At 36.2% G+C, this 19,560-nt stretch overlaps 1 protein-coding gene across 1 annotated transcript in view; it reads right to left on the bottom strand.

Moving 5' to 3' along the window:
• STK3 (serine/threonine kinase 3) overlaps positions 1-19,560 on the bottom strand; it is a 327,224-nt gene that overhangs the window by 58,502 nt on the left and 249,162 nt on the right. Inside the window, exon 10 of the mRNA XM_067711661.1 lies at positions 13,632-13,807. Coding sequence (XP_067567762.1) covers positions 13,632-13,807 — 176 coding nt within the window. The remainder of the gene's footprint in view (positions 1-13,631; positions 13,808-19,560) is intronic.

Below are 19,560 nucleotides of genomic sequence, written 5' to 3'. Positions count from 1 at the left end.
CTAATAATTTAATATTTATATATCTCACAACTTTTAAAATATAAGATAGTTAATTTTAAAAATACAAAGTAGCTATTGCATATTTTATACACCTGTGATTATTTTTATTTATTAGAGATGCAAAAAATTAAATGAAATTTCTCTTTATTCTAAAAATAAAAAGAACATAAATATGTACACAATCATGCTTAAGTATTTTCAAATATTTTCGCTTAAAGGAGTGCTGATTGATGCTACTGTAAATACAAGAGGCCAAATATATGGTTAAGTACATCAATATGAAATTCAGTAAGAGTATGAACTGGTATGTTTCTTGAATGCCTTCTCTTATATTGTTACTGTTTCTTTTCAGAATTCATTATGAATTAAAATAATAGCTTCCTAAAAATGATTCAGGGAAATATATGGATGTATAAATACAATCCACTTTCCCCTGGAAATGTGTTATCAATCTGAACACAGAACACAGAACCTAGAATAGAAAAGTCCAATTGTTTTCAAAGTACTTGCTCTGCTGTTAGAAGCTGGTTTTATTTGATACTTATTTTAAATATTAATATAAAACAGGTTTTCCCTAAATTACAAAATAAAGGTGACTAAAGAGAGATATTTATTTAACTTATAGAGTATGCATTAAATTGTTACCAACATCTAAACTGATATAGATGATACCGTTTTTAATGTTTTAGCTATGAAACAGAAACTGGGATGAAAAATTCCGTAAGTATATTTTAAAATAGCCTTTAGCTGTTTAAATGCATGTGATTTTTTTTTTTAACCTTTCAGAATAATAGCCATAAATGGAGACGATGGTGTTTGGCCTGAATTTTCCTAAGCTCTTTTGCATGAATTCTGTTTATTTTCACAGTTAAAAATGTTCCCTCATATGGAGCCATGGAAATCAGTGATTCCCTATTACTAGAAAAGGGGCTTGAACTGGAGAAACAGTTGCCCATTTCTAAAAAAGAGTTCAGTGATAAAGGGAGGCAAGGTAAAACTATCACCCCAAGAAAACCACACACACTGTCCACATGAAAACTGCGACATTAGTAGAGACATTCTACAGCAGTTAGAAGCAGATTAAACCAGAATAGGAGCCACCATCTTCAGATGACCCGGTTCAGATGATGAGCTCCGCCTCTTCTGTCCTTCCTCTAGCCTGCTCCTCACCCCCTCCCTCTCACTGCCAATCTCTCCAAGAGCTAGACCAAGGAGAGGAGAAAGCAGTCAACTGTCTTAAACCACTAATGTCAGCGGTCCTTAACCTTTTTGGCACCAGGGGCCGGTTTCGTGGAAGACAATTTTTCCACAGACTTGGGGGTGGTGGTGGTTTGGGGATGATTCAAGCGCATTACATTTACTGTGCACTTTATTTCTATTATTATTACATTGTAGTATATAATGAAATAATTATACAACTCACCATAATGCAGGAATCAGCGGGGGCCCTGAGCTTGTTTTCACTTGCCACTCACTGATAGGGTTTTGATATGAGTCTGCAAGCAATTGACTTATTATGGTCTCTGTGCAGTCAAACCTCTCTGCTAATGATAATCTGTATTTGCAGCCGCTCCCCAGTGCTAGCATCACCTCCTCAGCTCCACCTCAGATCATCAGGCATTAGATTCTCACAAGGAGCGCACAGCCTAGATCCCTCGCATGCGCAGTTCACAGTATGGTTCACGCTCCTATGAGAATCTAATGTCGCCACTGATCTGACAGGAGGTGGTAATGCGAGCGATGGGGAGTGGCTGTAAATAGAGATGAAGGTTCGCTTGCTCACCTGCCACTCCTGCTGTGTGGCCCGGTTCCTACAGGCCACAGACTGGTACCGGTTGTGGACCCCTGACTTAGGTAGCCTGCCCTGAGACATAGAGTAGGGAACGATCAGGTGAGATTTAAATCATATTTAAGCTTGAAATTTTAGACTAGTCAGACTTTTACTAACCAAAAGTGACCAGAAACTTGTAGCATCTGTCCAAAGGCATAGTTAAGGAGCAGAAAAGGGAGATTAGAGAGTGTATCCATTGTTCAAAGTAGGTTTGGAGAAAAAGCCATTTTAGGTTTATACCCAATGAGTTGTAACTGTTTAAAAAGTGCTTACATTTTAAACTGTAGCAGCATGAATCATGGTACCAGGATGAATCCTCAAAGAGCTGATAACAAAATACTTGGTAGCTGAAACTATTCTTTAAGTTCAAGTTTAGGGTGACCTACTCCCCAATTAAACAAGTAAAATTTCAGCCATGGTAAATTCTCAAGGGACAGCTGTTATCTGCCTGCTTAAGCTTGACTCAACTTATATCCAAAGCTAGATAAAGCCGGTCTCCTCTGCTCACTGCTCATTCTCTGCCCATCTTATATTTGGGATTCCCTAGAAACCCACTTTTGGTAACTTTCCCTCCTTACTGCAAGGTTCTCTCTGGAAGATCTCACGTACTCTAAGCCAAATATTCCCAAATCCATAGCTTCATCCTGTATTTTCAACTACCTAGTGTACTTATATGTCCTCCAGACACTAAAAACTTAATACATCCACAACAGAATTAGCTCAACCTCTGCGCCCAACCTCCGAAACCCCTTCTGTCCTCCTTTTCTGTTCTGTATCTCAAACAATGGCAACATCATCAATCTAATTCTCTAAATCAGAAAACTTTTTCTTCATTCAGCTCCCCTATATACAACTGGTTATCATATCCAGATGATTCTTAAATCTAGGATATTTCTTAAATAGTCTAATCTCTCTTCTCTAATTCCACTATCTTTGTCTGAATCACAAAGGACGGGGAAAATGCTGAGCAGTAAAATTACACATGTAGACAAAACTGCACTTACCACTTTGAACTTAAAGAACTGGTTAGTTAGAAAAACCATCTCAGATGCTGAGATTTTAAACTTAATGAAGCATCCTATCATGAGTCACAGCAAAATGTGGAATAGAACCCAAATGAATGGAAGCCTCAGAGTTTCAGTGTGGAGTCAAGAGAAAGAAAAAGTATAAGATTGTAGACAAGGAGGAAATTCTTACAGGTGAGGGCAACTGATATAAAAAAACAGAAAGAAGCTCAAAGGTTGACTAAGTTATGGAAAATGCTTTAAAAATGACAACAAAAAGGTGACTTTTTAGCATATCTAAAGAGCTGCTGTTAAATGATGACTACTACACTGGTCAGGGTTGGATATTTTATTAATTTCAGTTATTTAAAGAATATTTTTCTGGAAGACTATACCTATAATTCTGTAATAAAGGAAAAATGGAAGAGTAGAATTTGCAGATATTAGTTGTAATTCACTGATTTCTGCAAATCAAAGGGGAACTTAATTGTATCTTTCTTCTATTATGCCTTATAAGATATGCTAAGGGAAAGTCTTTCAATGTTCACAGTCAGGGTAAGAATGATTAAATGTTTAAAATCAAAGTAAGGCAATTTTCAGGAGTTTTGTACCATCATTAAAGTTCTAATGCGTTAAAGACAGTACATTTTTTTCATCAAAGATTATAATCGTGGGCTTCCCTGGTGGCTCAGTGGTTAGGAATCCGCCTGCCAATGCAGGGGACATGGGTTTGAGCCCTGGTCCGGGAAGATCCCACATGCCGCGGAGCAACTAAGCCCATGTGCCACAACTACTGAGCTTGCGCTCTAGAGCCCGCGAGCCACAACTACTGAAGCCTGTGCACCTAGAGCCCAAGCACCACAACGAAGAGTAGCCCCCACTCACCGCAACTAGAGAAAGCCCCCACGCAGCAACGAAGACCCAACACAGCCAAAAAAATAAAATAAGTTAAATAAATTTTAAAAAAAGATTATAACCATGAAAATGACTATCTGCTTTAGAACTTTCTTCCATAGCAACGATAATCCACAACTGACCACTCATTTCATTTGACTAGTTAGTAATGGCTGGTTATTAGCTTTTTGCATATTTACATATTTGTAGCCTTGACTATTATATAGCTTAATTAGCATTCTCATATTAAGAGAGAGCTAAAAACTAAATTGAAGGCTTGTGAAATTACAACTTGATGCTCTAACTCAGGTTGCTGAGACTTTTATAAGGCGCTTTAGTAAATAACAGCTTTAATTACATCAGTATACTGCATATCAAATTTAACATGCACCATTACTTAAATCACGAAGAAAAAAAAGTTCCTTTGTTAAAAGCCATGTAAATGTTTCTTAAAAGTAAATCAATATAATTAAGATCTCTGTACCAAAATTCTTTTATCTGCTACTGTACGTTAGTTTGATAACCTCTTTTGCTTATCTCTGTAAGATCTGTCTATATTTCTGGGAAGATGCTTCTGCTATTGATGGACAAAATTATAAAACAAAACTAGTTTGGTTTTGAATCAAGACAGCTAAGGTTTTGATTTTTAAAAAGCTGTTATTTACTGGAATGTCTTCTAATCCGAAGGATCCAACCTAATGGAAGTTTTCTACTTTTCATAAATGAGAGGTAGAATGGAAAAAGGTCCCAACCTAATATCAGGACAAGAGAGAAAGGTGTATTAGTTTAACCAGGACAACAAATCTAATAGACCCCAAAAGAACTATGTACTTGTAACTGTGAAAGATCTATATCAGGAAGTTATGATGGGATCAGTTACGGAAAGGGCTCTAACACTAAACTACTATGTATAGTCTGAAAACCTGAATTAAGTATGAAAGTACAAACACACTTTCAGACTTAAAGAAATTTCATTTATGACAGTTAAAGTGAAAAAGAACTCTTCTATTGTCAATACAAACTGATAACTAGCTCAATCAATCCTAACAACTTATTTGAAATCTAATGGTTTATTTAAGAGGTAAATACTGTGGGGCATCAGTCTTAAATTAAAAGGCAGTAAGTTATATTGTCCACTCTATAATCCTAAATTCCACTATTGGTTCTTAACATCTCTTTTCACATAATCACTCAACAGCCTCCACTGCTTACTGACTAAACATTCAAAATGAGGCTATGAACAAACAGTGCACATAGTCAAAATAACTTCCTCAGACATCAACATTAGCCATAACATATGCTTGGAGTATTAACATCTTTGTTTTAAAATGTAAAGTAGCCAATTTCTCAACACAATCTTCTAGATAAACGACATTTTTAAAAGAATAAATTACTATGAGGAAAGTTTATGCTTTTCAGAACTCTTTTTGGAAGGCCATTTTTCTCTTTGCCATGTGTTTTAAACATCTTAATAAATTCCAACACGGTGACCAGAACCCACACACTGCACCTGTGCTTTCTATCTTAATTAAGCCAGTAAGTACAGGCCTGCTCACTTTAATTTGTAAAGGAAATGATGATAGAGTGAGTTTTAAGTTAAGGCATTAATTACCTAAATAAGCAGAATTAGCTTAATGTTTCAGAAGATCTTGCCTAAACACAACCACCAAATAAAATTTCCTGAAATTTCTGAAGCCTTTAACAGCATATTTAGGAATAAGAAAGCAGAATGCTCACTCTACCTTAGGTGGCCAAATGGATTAAATTATACTGAGAAAAAAACAGTGTGGTAGTTTATAGAGACACTGAAGTTTTTGTTGCCTTTAACTACTATAGAATCAAATTCAGTGTAGTTGACCGGTGACTATTAACATTTTTTTCCTACTCGTATATAAACACTTATCTTTGAGGAAGGCCACTCTCCTTTCAAAGCAAAGGTTATGACGGTCTTAAACGCCTAAGGAGATTGATGGTCAAAATCTTATAAAAATTCTACGTGGACCTAGACAATCACATGCTACAACTGTGCACATGCCACACCATCTGCTGGATACAAGTGCCAGCACAGATTTCGTGAGCTGGCGAAGGACTGCACGAGTCCAGAATTCTGCAAGTATTTCAAAGTGCAGGGTTCGCATTAATTTTAATTTCCTGTTGGTTCTGTAAGGAAAGAGTAGTGAAAGCACAATGGGCCACATACGCTCAAGTTCACGCCACATGTACACCTGTAATCATAGACTCTTATCCAGGGCTACCCACTAAAGCATTTGAGATTTTGTGTTTATTTCTCCTTTACCCCAGAAGAAATAAACCTGAAATATCTCCAGTTATCTTTTCATACTTTGTTAATACTCTTCCAAACATCTGGAAATACTTGACAATAATCATTTAATTAACGCAAAACTAATCGATGACAATATGCTTAAGTACTTCACTCAGCTGAAGTGGTTTCCTCAGTCCATACAAGTAGGGCCTGAAGAGAACAAGAAGTTCTTTGACTAAGGAGCGCACCACAAAAGAAACCTGGAGCCAGCATCTCTTTAAAGAGCAAAAGCACTCTCGGTATTTAAGTAGAGAGAGCAGGTGGTAGCATACTGCTACACTGGTGAAAACTGGCAGATGCTCTTGGCTTAAGTTTTTACCTCCAGGCTTCCTACAGGGCCTGCGTTCCTCAGGGCTTTCCAAAGGCTTGGCTTCACTACAAGCCTTTGCGGGGGCTCCTGTATTCCACCACTTATTATGCTCCACAGCCGCTGGCTGCTCTAGCAGGGTGAAAAGATACTAAGAAAGATTCCTAAAATGCCCCTAAGGCTCCAGCAGCAGGTTTGCTACCTTCTGCAGGTTCACTGCTTTCTGCATTTTGCAGCAGTGAGGTTTTTTGGGTTTTGTGGGGTTTTCCCCATCACCATACTGATTTTCCAATCCAGAGTCAGAGGCAGAGTTGTAAAAAAACCCAGGAAAGTTCAAGGCACATGTGTACTTGAAGGAGAGGACTTTTTTTTCCCTTCTGCCACAATAATTGAGACTGTTTCTCCAAGTGCTGCCCTGGAGGATTTTTGGGTCCCTTAACTCAAAGCAACAACACAAACTGAATATTTAAGAATCACAGAAATCCAAAAACATTACCTTACAATTCAGTTTGAGTCAAAGACAAAAAAATAACTGATTTACCTAATTCCTCTTATACTAGCAACTATTGTCAATCCAATTTCTTTTTTTAAAATTTGGAACCAATATAGTGGGTTAACAGATGGCTTTTAAAGTTTTTGTTCTTATTCCAAAATCTTTACATTACCCAAAATGTATCTATTTATGTATGAATGATAGTGTAATTTCTGCAAAACATGATCTACATGCTCTCCATTTAACACTAAACAATCTGGATGCTAAGGCTGTTTGGAAATAATTCTAACAAAAACTGAAACATTTGACTAGTGCTATAATAAACAGATTTGCCTTTTACATTTGTTTTAGAAATCTTCACAGCCACACCCTAAACAGAACTTTTTTAGTAGAGTTAAAATAATTGGTTCAGTTAGCCTAAATATATTTTATCCTATCTTTATGCTACCCTCAAGTTGGTGAAATCACAAATTATTTCTCTTATCAGCTCCTTACATCCAGGAACGTAACAGGAAACAACCAATTCACAGAAAATCTAAAAGACAAATGCTAAAGAAAATACACCAATTAAGTTGCATACAGGCTTTAAGATAAAGAATGCTTCCTACTCCGCACATCTGCCTAGCAGGTGTCTCTCTGAATAAGTTTTGTCCTTTAGGAATCCGCTCTGAATACTGCAAAAGACAACGAAGTATTCACTTTCATTTTTCTTTTTTGAAACCTCTTTTTCTCACGGCAGAAAGAGAAGCCTTCTATGTCCTAGAAACATGGTCAAAATGACTTTGGGTAGTTTTAAGCAACTTATATTGAATAGACATAGGAATGACATAAAATCTAGCTCTCTTGGAAGGTATCCTTGAGATACATCATAAAGAGGGGAGATAAACACATAAACCTTAGCACGCTTTTACACTTTGATGAGTCACATTTTTAACATTCTATATCTAATGTATGATGGAATGAGTAAGACCAGATTTCCCTTATCAATACCAGCTGGTGTCTTAAGTAGAAATCTCTTTGCTTTTAGTCCATTTCCTTACTTTGTAAGCAAAGTATTCCATCAAACCCTTTACACTTTGTCCTACCTCTGCTTCCTCTTTTCCTACTCTCTTCTAGCCTCTCTTACACACTTTTCTTTTCTTTTCTCTCTTTTTTTTTAAACACACTCACTACTACTCTTAGCAAATTCTTTGTTCATCTCCTGGCAATCCTTCCTTTATTCATGTCTTATTTATTCCCATTTGCATTCCCTCAGTAGCTATTGCAAACATTTTTCACTTTCCTCAAGGTGATGAAGAGGGCTGAGCAGTTGACAGGTGTAGTAAATGTTGGGGAAGAAAGAACTCCTGCTCTAGTCATTCCTCCCCCTTTGCTTTCCCTTTTTAAGGCTACATGCCCTGTATAAGTCAGAAAAGAAATAAGTCTGCGAAAATTAAATCCGGTCCTATGATCTCTTGGAGCCTCTTTCCAGCTGTGAGGACACTTTCCTTCTTTTTTTTTTTTTCTTAAATTTCACCTTCTATTATTTAGCTCCTCATCTTAACCAATATAGTACTCTTTAATCCAATAAGTCGGCTATTTCTGTTGATTAACAACCTTTCTAGTGTCTCCTACATCTATCCCTGTTTTTGTTGTTTGGTTCTTTTCCATTTTATTACCCTATTATTTCAAGTCTGTTTCACAGACCTGATTTTCCCCTACCTCTAGTCTTTTTCTGTCAATCAATCCTGCATGCTACCATCAAAATTAATATACTTAAAACACTTTTCATCACGTCATTTTCCAACCTAAAAACCTTCAGTGGCTTTCCACTGTCTAGGAAATAAAATTTCAGACTTTGCAGTCTTACATTCAAGGCTTCCACCATCTGACCCAAACCTAGCTTTCATTTTATCTCCCATATTATTTTAAATGAACTTGACGGTCTCCACTTCATTGTCACCCAATATATCTTGTATATATATATGTTGTATATATATATATCTTCCTACCTCTAAGCTTTTTATTATGCACATCATCCTCTGTACTGCCTACCTTCTCTTCTACTATCCATCTTCCAATTTTAGACAAAGTCCTCCTCTACTATATGATTTCATAAACTACTCCAACCTTTACTGAGTCCTCCTCTTATGCATGATATCTGAATTATTGCTCTGGATTATAATTTAACACTTTACTAACATATTTTCTCAGCTTAATAAATGCACATACATATGTGTATATAAATATATATATATATTTTTAACCCATAGTGCCTAGCACAATCCAAAGCAGAAAACAGAACATTTGTTAAACTAGTTTAAGGTTTTCTAACAAATTTTGGAATTTCCAGATAGAAGGACTCCAGAATCTACAATGGGCTGAAAATATTACCGGAAGTTTACTTATAAGAGCTGGCCACTAGAAAAACTGATGCTCTCATTCACAAAACTAGAATGAGCTTAAAAGGGACAGTAGAAGGCTGCATGTCAAAAGTTGCTGTGTATGAATATTCTAAAAGTAGGGTACTGAAATGGCCCTCATCAAAATCACTAATGACCTCCAATTCCCTAAATTCATTCTTTTAAATTCTGTTGAATTTTAATACGGACAACTTCTAGTAGATTATTTGCAAAGATGACCACAATAATTCCATTCATTCCACACGACCCTCTGCAATATGACTTTGCTAGTCTTTTCATCATGAGGTGAAATCTATTTCCATATCCTTTGAATCTGGATTGGCCTTGTGAATATATTTTGACTAAGAATATGGCAGAAGTGACACTATGTGAATCCTTTTTTCCCCCCTTACTTTTTTTTTATACATAACTTAAAATCCACCATTTTAACCATTTTTAAGTGTAGACTTCAGTGGCATTAAGTACATCCACAATCCATCCCCAGGACTCTTTTCATCTTCCAAAACTCAAGTTCTGTACACAAAAACCAGTAACTCCCTATTTCCCCCTCCTCCAGCACTTGGCAATTACCATTCTATTTTCTGTTTCTATGAATTTGACCACTCTAGGTACCGCATATTAAGTGGAATCATACAGTATTTGTTCTTTTGTGACTGGCTATGTTACTTAGCTTATTATCTTCAAAGTTCACCATATTACGGCTTGTGTCAAAATTTCCTTCCTTTTTTTTTTTTGGCTGTACGCGGGCCTCTCACTGTTGTGGCCTCTCCCGTTGCAGAGCACAGGCTCCGGACGCGCAGGCTCAGCGGCCATGGCTCACGGGCCCAGCTGCTCCGCGGCATGTGGGATCTTCCCGGACCGGGGCACGAACCTGTGTCCCCTAGCATCGGCAGGCGGACTCTCAACCACTGCGCCACCAGGGAAGCCCAATTTCCTTCCTTTTTAGGCTGAAAAATATTTCACTGTATGCGTATATCACATTTTGTTTATTCACCCGTCAATGGACACCTGGGTTGCTTCCGCCTTTTGGCAATTGTGAATAACGTTGCTATGAACATGGATGTACAAATATCTGTTCAAGTCTCTGCTTTCACTCATTTCTTTTGGGTATATATCCAGAAATGGAATTGCTGGATCACATGGTAATCTATGTTCAGTTTTTTTTGAGGAAAGCCATACTGTTTTCCACAGAGGTACCATTTTACATTTGCAGCGCCCAAGGAAGGGTTCCAATTTCTCCACATCCTCACCAACACTTGTTATTTTCTGTGTGTGTGTACGTGTGTGTGTATATAATGGGTGTGAAATAGTATCTCATGGTTTTGATCTGGGTTTCTCTAATGATTAGTGACATTAAACATCTTTTCATTTGTTTATTGGCCATTTATATATCTTCTTTGGAGAAATATTTATTGGAGTACTTTGACCATTTTTAAATTGGGTTGCTTAGTTTTTTGTTGTTGAGTTCTTTATATATCCTAGATACTAACCCCTTATCGGATACATGATTTACATGTTTTCTTCCATTCTGTGGGTTGACTTTTCTTTGCTGACAGTGTACTTTCTTTGATGCATAAAATTTTAATTTTTATATAGTCCAATTTATCTATTTTTTCTTTTGTTGCCTGTGCTTTTGGTGTCATATCTAAGAAATCACTGCCAAATCCAATGTCACACAGCTTTTCCCCTATGTTTTTTCGACAAGTTTTATAGTTACAGTTCGTATGTTTATTTAGATCCTTGATTCATTTTGAGTTAATTTTTGTATTTTTGTATATGGTGTAAGGTATAGGCCCAACTTCGTGCATGTGGCTATCCAGTTTTCCCAGCATCATTTGTTGACAAGACTATCCTTTCCTCATTGAATGGTCTTAATACCCTTGCTGAAAATCTCTGACAATATATGTGATGGTTTATCTCTGGGTTTTCTATTCTACTCCATCTGTCTACATGTCTGTCTGTTTTGATTACTGTAGCTTTGTAGCAGTTTGGAAATCAGGAAGTATGAGACCTCCAACTTTGTTTCTCTTCTTCAAGGTTGTTTTGACTATTCAAGTCGCTTGAAATTCCAAATGAATTTTAGATGCATTTTTCTATTTCTACAAAAAATGTCATTGGGATTTTAATAGAAATTACACTGAATCTGTAGGTTGCTTTGGACAATATTGACATCTTAACCATATTGTCTTCCAATCCATGAACATGAGATGTCATTCCATGTATTGGTGTCTTCTATAGTTACTTTCAGCAGTGTTTTGTAGTTTTCAATGTACAAGTCTTTCATCTCCTTGGTTAAGATTATTCCTAAGTACTCATTCTTTTTGATGGTATTGTAAATGGATTCTAAACTTAGGACTCAAGAGGCCTTACAATTTCTTCTATCACCTTCTTGGAAGGCTGCTACCACAACATAAAACCTCCAGGCTTGCCTGACAGGGTCATATGGCCTAGCCAACTGTCAGCACAACTGCCTGACACATGAGTGATTTTAGAGACATTATTCAGCTCCATTCAAGCTGCTAGATGATTTCAGCCACTTGAGAGACTCCAGGTGAGACTAGCAGAAGAACCACTCAGCTGAACCTAGTCAAACTGCTTACTCACAAAACTGTAAGCAAATGAAATAGTTATTTTAAGTTCTAAATTTTGGGGGTGGTAGCAAAGACTAACTGAAACAGAAATAAATCATTTTATTTGCTATTTGTTAACTATGATAATTTATTCATTACTTTGTAGCTCATTTCAAACTGTTTTCCAGAGACTCTTAAGATTTATTCCAACTGAGTTAAGACAGAGTTCTTTGATTCATCAAAGATTCATCATGTTTAAGAATGATTTTAAGCTTAAAGTCAGCATTCTAAATAATTTACATATTTTTTAAAAGGAGGTAGCATAAAATGAAATCTTACTAGAACTATAGAAATACAGATTTTATTTTTCTAATTTATAAACTCAAAACTGAAAAAACAGTAAGGAGATACTACGATTAATGTTTTCAGACTAACCTGTGCCATGGCTAATATTTGCTAGCACTTAGTACTAAATTTATTGAGGACAGATTTTGAAACTTTATTATCTGATTATTTAAAAACTTAATCACAATATTTAGGAGAAAAGTATTTAACATTAGAAGTATTTATAATCACAAAGCATTTAGAGGCATGGTGTCTAGGCAAAACTGCTTGATAGTATTTAAAAATTTAGAAGATATAGATATATCTAAAATTTTATTTACTTATAAATATACTTATTAACAAATATAGCTGTAGTTATTTTACATGAAAATCTTACAGAACAATATGCAAAAGTAAATGCTATTTATAATACACGCTAAAGCAAAAATTTACCTCAAAAATTTCTAGATTAAAGAACTCATTTTAAAAAGTTACTCTCTCAAGTTGTGGTAAGAGTTGTTTTAGAATTATTTATCTGTATTACATACATTCTTTAAAAGAAATAAATAATAAGGAGCAGGACAGAAGAAATAAGGAGAAAATGTAATAAGAGGCAAGAAGGCACAGTTTTAGGCACTTCTCTGATGGTCCAGTAGTTAAGAATCCACCTTCCAATGCAGGGGATGAGGGTTCAATCCCTGGTCAGGGAACTAAGATCCCACACGCCACCGGGCAACTAAGCCCGCGCACAGCAACTACTGAGCCCATGTGCTCTGGAGCCCATGCGCCACAACTAGAGAGACCACATGCTGCAACTACTGAGCCTGTGAGCTCTGGAGTCCACGTGCCACAACTAGAGAGAAGCCCACACGCCACAACAAAGAGCCTACGTGCTACAATGAAAGATCCTGCATGCCACAACTAAGACCCAATGTGGCCAAATAATAAAATTAAATGAAAAACAAAAAAGTTGATTAAAAAAAAAAAGAAGGCACAGTTTTATACTGAAGTTTATATTCTTAACTAGACATAGGACTATTATTTCTGACAAACCAAGTGGAGTTAACACTATGTGACTTAACTTTCATAGTTGAGGCAAATTTCTCAAAGTTGATGTCAAAAATACCTTTGCATCATTTGTTTAGGAAACTGAATTTACTGTCAGAAATATCTCATATTTGCATTATTAAAAACATCTTTTAACACAGTTGTCATTTTAGTTTTAAAGAGTCCTAAATATTTCTCTAAATTTGGGCTATAATTTATTTAACCATAAGCAATTATTTACATTTCTCTGCAACTACATTTCTACAAGCAAACTACAATTTCACCATTCCCCTACCCATATATAGCAATATACTGAATATTAATATACAGTCTATAATTTTAATCATACACACACACACACACAACCTATGTTTCTCAATGTGGTGACAAAATAGAGTAGGAGAAAACATATATGGAAGAATTAAAATGTACTTACAAAGTCAAAGTCTCCGTCTTGAGGAACTTTCCAGTTATCAGGAAAAACATTTTTGGACATAGGGAAGGGTTCATGCATATTCTGATTACAGTTTTCATGACTCTTATTCTTGAAGTCCTGTTTATCAAAGTAATCCATGAAAGATGGTCTTTGTACTTGTGGTGAAGTCGCATTTCCTTAGGTAAACAAAGAACATAAGGAAGGTATAAGTTCTTACATTTACTTAAAGAACTATGATTTTTACTGAAGTATGATTTTTTTATTAATCAATATAATAAGTTTTCACTGGTCAGATTCAAGACCAACATAGTCAATTTAATGACGAACAAAGTAAAATAAAATAACAAAAATATCCCGGTTCTAAAGCTAAATTCAAGATCTTTCCCTTAAAACCTGCTGCTTCTCCACATGCTCTTTGTCTGCTAAAGTCAACATTCTTTACATAATCCCCAAAGTGATCAAGTTGAGAATTAACCCAGACTCGTTTCTCACCAAACCAAACTGATCATTAGGTCTTTTTTAATGCTACTGCTCTATCCACCACTGCTACTGTCTTAGTTTAGCTTCTAATCATTTCCTACCTAGGCCATTGTAACACCCTCCAAACTGGTCTCCTTCCCTCATCTCAGTTTTGATTTTAGTCACACTGACAACATAGTGACCTTCTAAATGCAAATCAAACCATGTCTTTCTTCTGTTTAGAATCTTTCAATGGCTCCTCATTTTCTACACTGAATGATTAAAGTAGAAAACAAACATTTAGAACAACTAGATTTTCCCAGTGATTTTCAAACTGGATTCCTTAAGCCCTAGAGTTCCAAAAAAAAGATCCTAAGTGACCACCACAAAGACACCTCCCTATACAGTTCTCCAGACAGTAAGTTACCTACCTTCTTAAAAATTTCCTGTGATAGGACGTACACTTCCCCACAAGGAAGCCTGCTGGGCAACTCTAAGTTACAAAAAGTGTTGTTTTTTTTTTAATGTGAACTTGAAATATGTCTTTCTGTAATTTACACTCATGTTCCAAATAAATTTCTCTTTCATATACCAGTCCCTCAAATATCTGAAGACAGATAATGACTCCTGTCTTGGTTATCATTTTAAGGTGAAACATCCTCAATTCCTTTCATATGACATGTTTTTGAGACTCATCATCATCTAGTTTACTTGCCTGTGGAGACATTCCAGTCTCTACATGATCCTCTAAAATCAGACATAACATTGCTAATAGTAATCTGGCCAATTTAGAATGTATTTGTAATAGTACTAACGCAGCTTAAAACTACAGTAAGTATTATGAAAACTAGGTAACATTATTGGCTCGGGATGAGCTATAAGGTAATTTTGTAAAAATTCCTGCAGTCGGAGAAGTAGAAGTCCAATCAGAAATGAGTAGTGACAATATAAAGGAAAGAGGAAGACTAATACTTGGGGCTGACTAAAGAAAACAAGAAAACCACTGGGAAATTTCATTCCAGGAATCTCCTCTTCCATTTGCAATAGTCCTGTGCCTACTTCTAAAGCTATCCTAATCAGAAGCTTCTATCCCAAGTTATAGGAGCCACCACTAATGCCCTAGTGGCTCAAGGTGAAAAAGTTGTAACCTAATTTCTAGAGGCTCTCCCTTCCTGAAGACGACAAGGGGTCTCTCTTGTGGGGAGGAGTGGCCATATAACACAATTTTGACGGATGATACATAAGAAGAAGGTTCCTAGGAAAGCTCTGTTTTCTTGATACAGGCATCACCTCTCTGTTTCTGCCTGCTCCTTTCTCCTTCCTGGAATGCAGACTTAATGGCAGAAGATCTAACAGTTATTCTGCAAACAGGAGGATGAGAGTACTACCCTAAAGATGGTGTCACAGAAAGAATCTCTAATGACATAATGAAATCACTCTACCAATGCAGCACACTCTGGATTTCTTGTTAAATGAGAAAAGACATTAATACTATTCTATTTAAACAATTGTTACCTGGTTTTTCTGGTACCTAAACCAAATTCAGTCCCTAACTATTACGTTTCTATTCCCAAGTGGAGGATGTAAAAAGATATAGGAGCAGCAACCTTCAATTTGACTACAGAACACCCCAATTTGAAACTTGAAATCCACTACTACATAGTGGTTTAATTATCAGTACATTTCAGATATATTAGTTTTAAGGGTCTTTTACAAGCTGATCTCAAAACCTATGGTGAAATGCCTGTTGGATTCCACACTCAAAATTTTGGAAAATAACCCATTCCTATATTTAGAAATAAACGTTCTCACAGAGAGTTAACAAAAGTCTAGAAATCAACTGAAATAAAAGAAGGTAGTCTGTTCCATTAGATTTTTCTGTTTGGATGACTTTATAACAGTATATTATTAACCAAGATATGCTTATACACAATTTTTTATTCAAATGTATGTACTTATACTTCTAAATATTTTCTATTGTTTAGTTTAAAACTTACTATCAACATTTTGAGTATATCTTTTTTATATACAAAGAAAATTTTAAAAACAATTTTTAAAAATTTCTAAGGAAGAAAATAGGCTAGGTATGTTTTAAAAGTTAATGGGAGGGAGCAGCTGTAATTGGCCAGTCATATTTAACCACACGATATGAAACACATGTCCACAGTGTACAGCTGAGTCTCCAGGGAGATGCATGTTCACAGAAGGGACAAAGAGGATGATGCTTCTGACTTACAATTTATTTTTAAAAGAAGAAATAGTAGGCCCTTCGACAGCAGAGTAAAGCAGGAAATCTCAAGATAGTAACCACTGTCATATGTGATTGTGGTTGCTATGGCGAATACTTTTTTTTAAATACACAGAAAATAATCACATAAAATTGACATCAATTTCTCCAGTTGTAGTTGAATTCTGACCCTAGCTTATAAGAATATTTTTAATTTTTTTTTTTTTTTTTTTTGTGCTGTACGCGGGCCTCTCACTGCTGTAGCCCCTCCCGTCGCGGAGCACAGGCTCTGGACGCGCAGGCCTAGCGGCCATGGCCCATAGGCCCAGCCGCTCCGCGGCATGCGGGATCCCCCCGGACCGGGGCATGAACCCGTGTCCCCTGCATTGGCAGGTGGACCCCCAACCACTGTGCCACCAGGGAAGCCCATATTTTTAATTTTAATAATAAATTTCATGTTCAAAATTACCTTGTCCCTCACTTTTGGTCCCAATTCCTTCAACTACTTGCTGTGGCACTAAAAACCCATTAGCAATAAAGAATAAAATAACCGTCACTCTATCCTTTTGTGCATGTGAAATTTTAAAGAAAAAAATTCTTTCTTCTCCTTCAAACATTCCCTAAAACATATATAAGAAAACTAAATTGTACAGTATTTAATACCTTTTACAAAATATGTCAGTCTACTCACAATTATTCACTAACTTTTCTAATTTACACGTCTTCTAAACAGGTGAAAAGTTGTCATGAAAATTTAAATATATAAAGGAATTTTTATAATACTTTAACAAAATGTAATTTAATTTTTAATTTCTTAGCATGATTGTAACAAAGATAGCCAGATGCAAAAATGAAATAATCATAACTTTAGCGTAATATATTTCAACATCAAAGGATTTATGAATATTACCTAATTTGTTCTTCTAAAACAATTTAAGATGTGGGTGTTCCACCTGATTAATGATCTTGGAAATCTGTCCTTTAATTTGTTGCCAAGAGTACAGTGAATACATATAAAAACCAGAATGTTAATACAGAAGCTACTGACATCAGCTTTTTCTTAACTTCATCAGACTGTACTTTGAAACAAAGGAGGATACAGACAACATGGAGAAGATCCAGAGGCTATTCATAAAAAAAGATTAAATGCTTAGAAAGTAATACCTGCACAAAGGTTAAAGGGAATGAAATTGTTCAGCCAGGAAAAGTCTGAGGATACAGTTTAATAAGTATCCAAGTATATATGAAGGGGTCTTGCACAGAAAACAGCTGTTTTCCATCTCCACTGAGGGCCAAATAAAAGGAAACAGACCAATTGAAGCCCAAGGATTTTAGTTAAATAGAAGGAATGATTTCCTGTGTGAGTCATGAACACTGCAACAGCCACTGTGTGTCTATGGAAGCCCTTTCTCCAGAGGCCTTTATAAGAAAGACTGATTTCCATTTGTACAAGACTAATCTTTACATGCTTGTCCGTGCTCTGTGCTGGTAAAAGAGGTATCCTACGACCGAAATCCCTACACTAATTGGCTCGAGCTGGGTCGCATATCACTGAACATTCCACAGAGCAAAAGCACACAGAAGAACAGACCATATGCAATACCCACAGGTAACTCCAAACCATTGTAGCCACACCTTACCTGGACACCTAGTAACTCTGCAGAGGAAAATGAAGGGTTCCTAATTGCCCAGTAATATGCCGGGCATTTGCGCCCAGCTGCAAGTGGGACCCGTAGTTTACTATTGTCACCTTGATTGCTATGTCACTGGCAAAATTAATCTTAAAGAGGCACGTAACAATTTTTCATGAAAGAAGAGTAAGACCTCTGGAGAAGTAGGAAAGTGATCTACCTACACACTCCCCTAACCTGGCTAATTGCTTCTTGGCACCTGAAATTCCATCCTTAGTTACTTACTCCTTTGGCTCAAAGCTTTGTAGTTTTGGGGAAAAAATGTAAATATTTCAAGAAAATAAAACATCATTAAGCATTTTCACACCTGCATATTTGATACTTTGCTGAACTAGGTTTTGGGAGGAAGAAGGAAGGAAAAGATCTGAACCAGAGCTGGAAGAGAAGATGTTACGAAGCAAAGAACAGGACGTGGAAGTTGTTGCTCAGAGCAAATGGTGTCATACTTAAAACTGTGCCCAGAGGCAATAGATGAACTAGAGAGTAGGAATACCTAATGGTCAGTCTTCCTTTCTTGATACTTCTCCTGAACACTTTCTAACTCAATCTAGTATCTATTTCTAGGATAAATCCTAAAAACTGAAAGCAGAACCTAATTTGCTTTCTCTTACTAATTAAGTGAACCTACATACATGTGCTGTCCAAAATAAAACAATAAAGTGTGATATATTTTAAAAATCACCATGTATTATAGGCATATACAAAGAAAAATCTAAAAACTACATATTCAATTAAAATTACTTAATCTAATATTTGATAATTGATGAATAGTTATGATAAGTTAATGTAAGTAAACAAAATAAAATCAAAATATTTAGATATGCGTTATTCTTCTACTCATTCATTTTTTTTTAACATCTTTATTGGAGTATAATTACTTTACAATGTTGTGTTAGTTGCTGCTGTATCACAAAGGGAATCAGCTATATGTATACATATATCCCCATAACCCCTCCCTCCCACCCTCCCTATCCCACTCCTCTATGTGGTCACAAAGCACAGAGCTGATCTCCCTGTGCTACGTAGCTGCTTCCCACTAGCTAGCTATTTTACATTTGGTAGTGTATATATGTCAATGCTATCTCTCACTTTGTCCCAGCTTACCCTTCCCCGTCAGCGTGTCTGAAAGTCCATTCTCTACATGTGCGTTTTTATTCCTGCCTTGCTCCTAGGTTCATAAGAACCATTTTTTCTTTTCTTTTTTTAGATAACATACATATGTGTTAGCATACAGTATTTCTTGTTCTCTTTCTGACTTACTTCACTCTGTATGATAGATTCTAGGTCCATCCACTTCACTACAAATAACTCAATTTCGCTACTTTTTATGGCTGGGTAATATTCCTTGTATATACGTGCCACATCTTCTTTATCCATTCATCTCTCGATGGACACCTAGGTTACTTCCATGTCCTGGCTATGGTAAATAGTGCTGCAGTGAACACTGTGGTACACGACTCTTTTTGACTTACGGTTTTCTCAGGGTATATGCCCAGTAGTGGGAGTGCTGGGTCATATGGTACTTCTATTTTTAGTTTTTTAAGGAAGCTCC

This window comes from Pseudorca crassidens, chromosome 17 (genome assembly GCF_039906515.1).
Source record: "Pseudorca crassidens isolate mPseCra1 chromosome 17, mPseCra1.hap1, whole genome shotgun sequence".
NCBI lineage: Eukaryota > Metazoa > Chordata > Mammalia > Artiodactyla > Delphinidae > Pseudorca > Pseudorca crassidens.
This window is presented reverse-complemented; position numbering and strand designations above follow the sequence as displayed.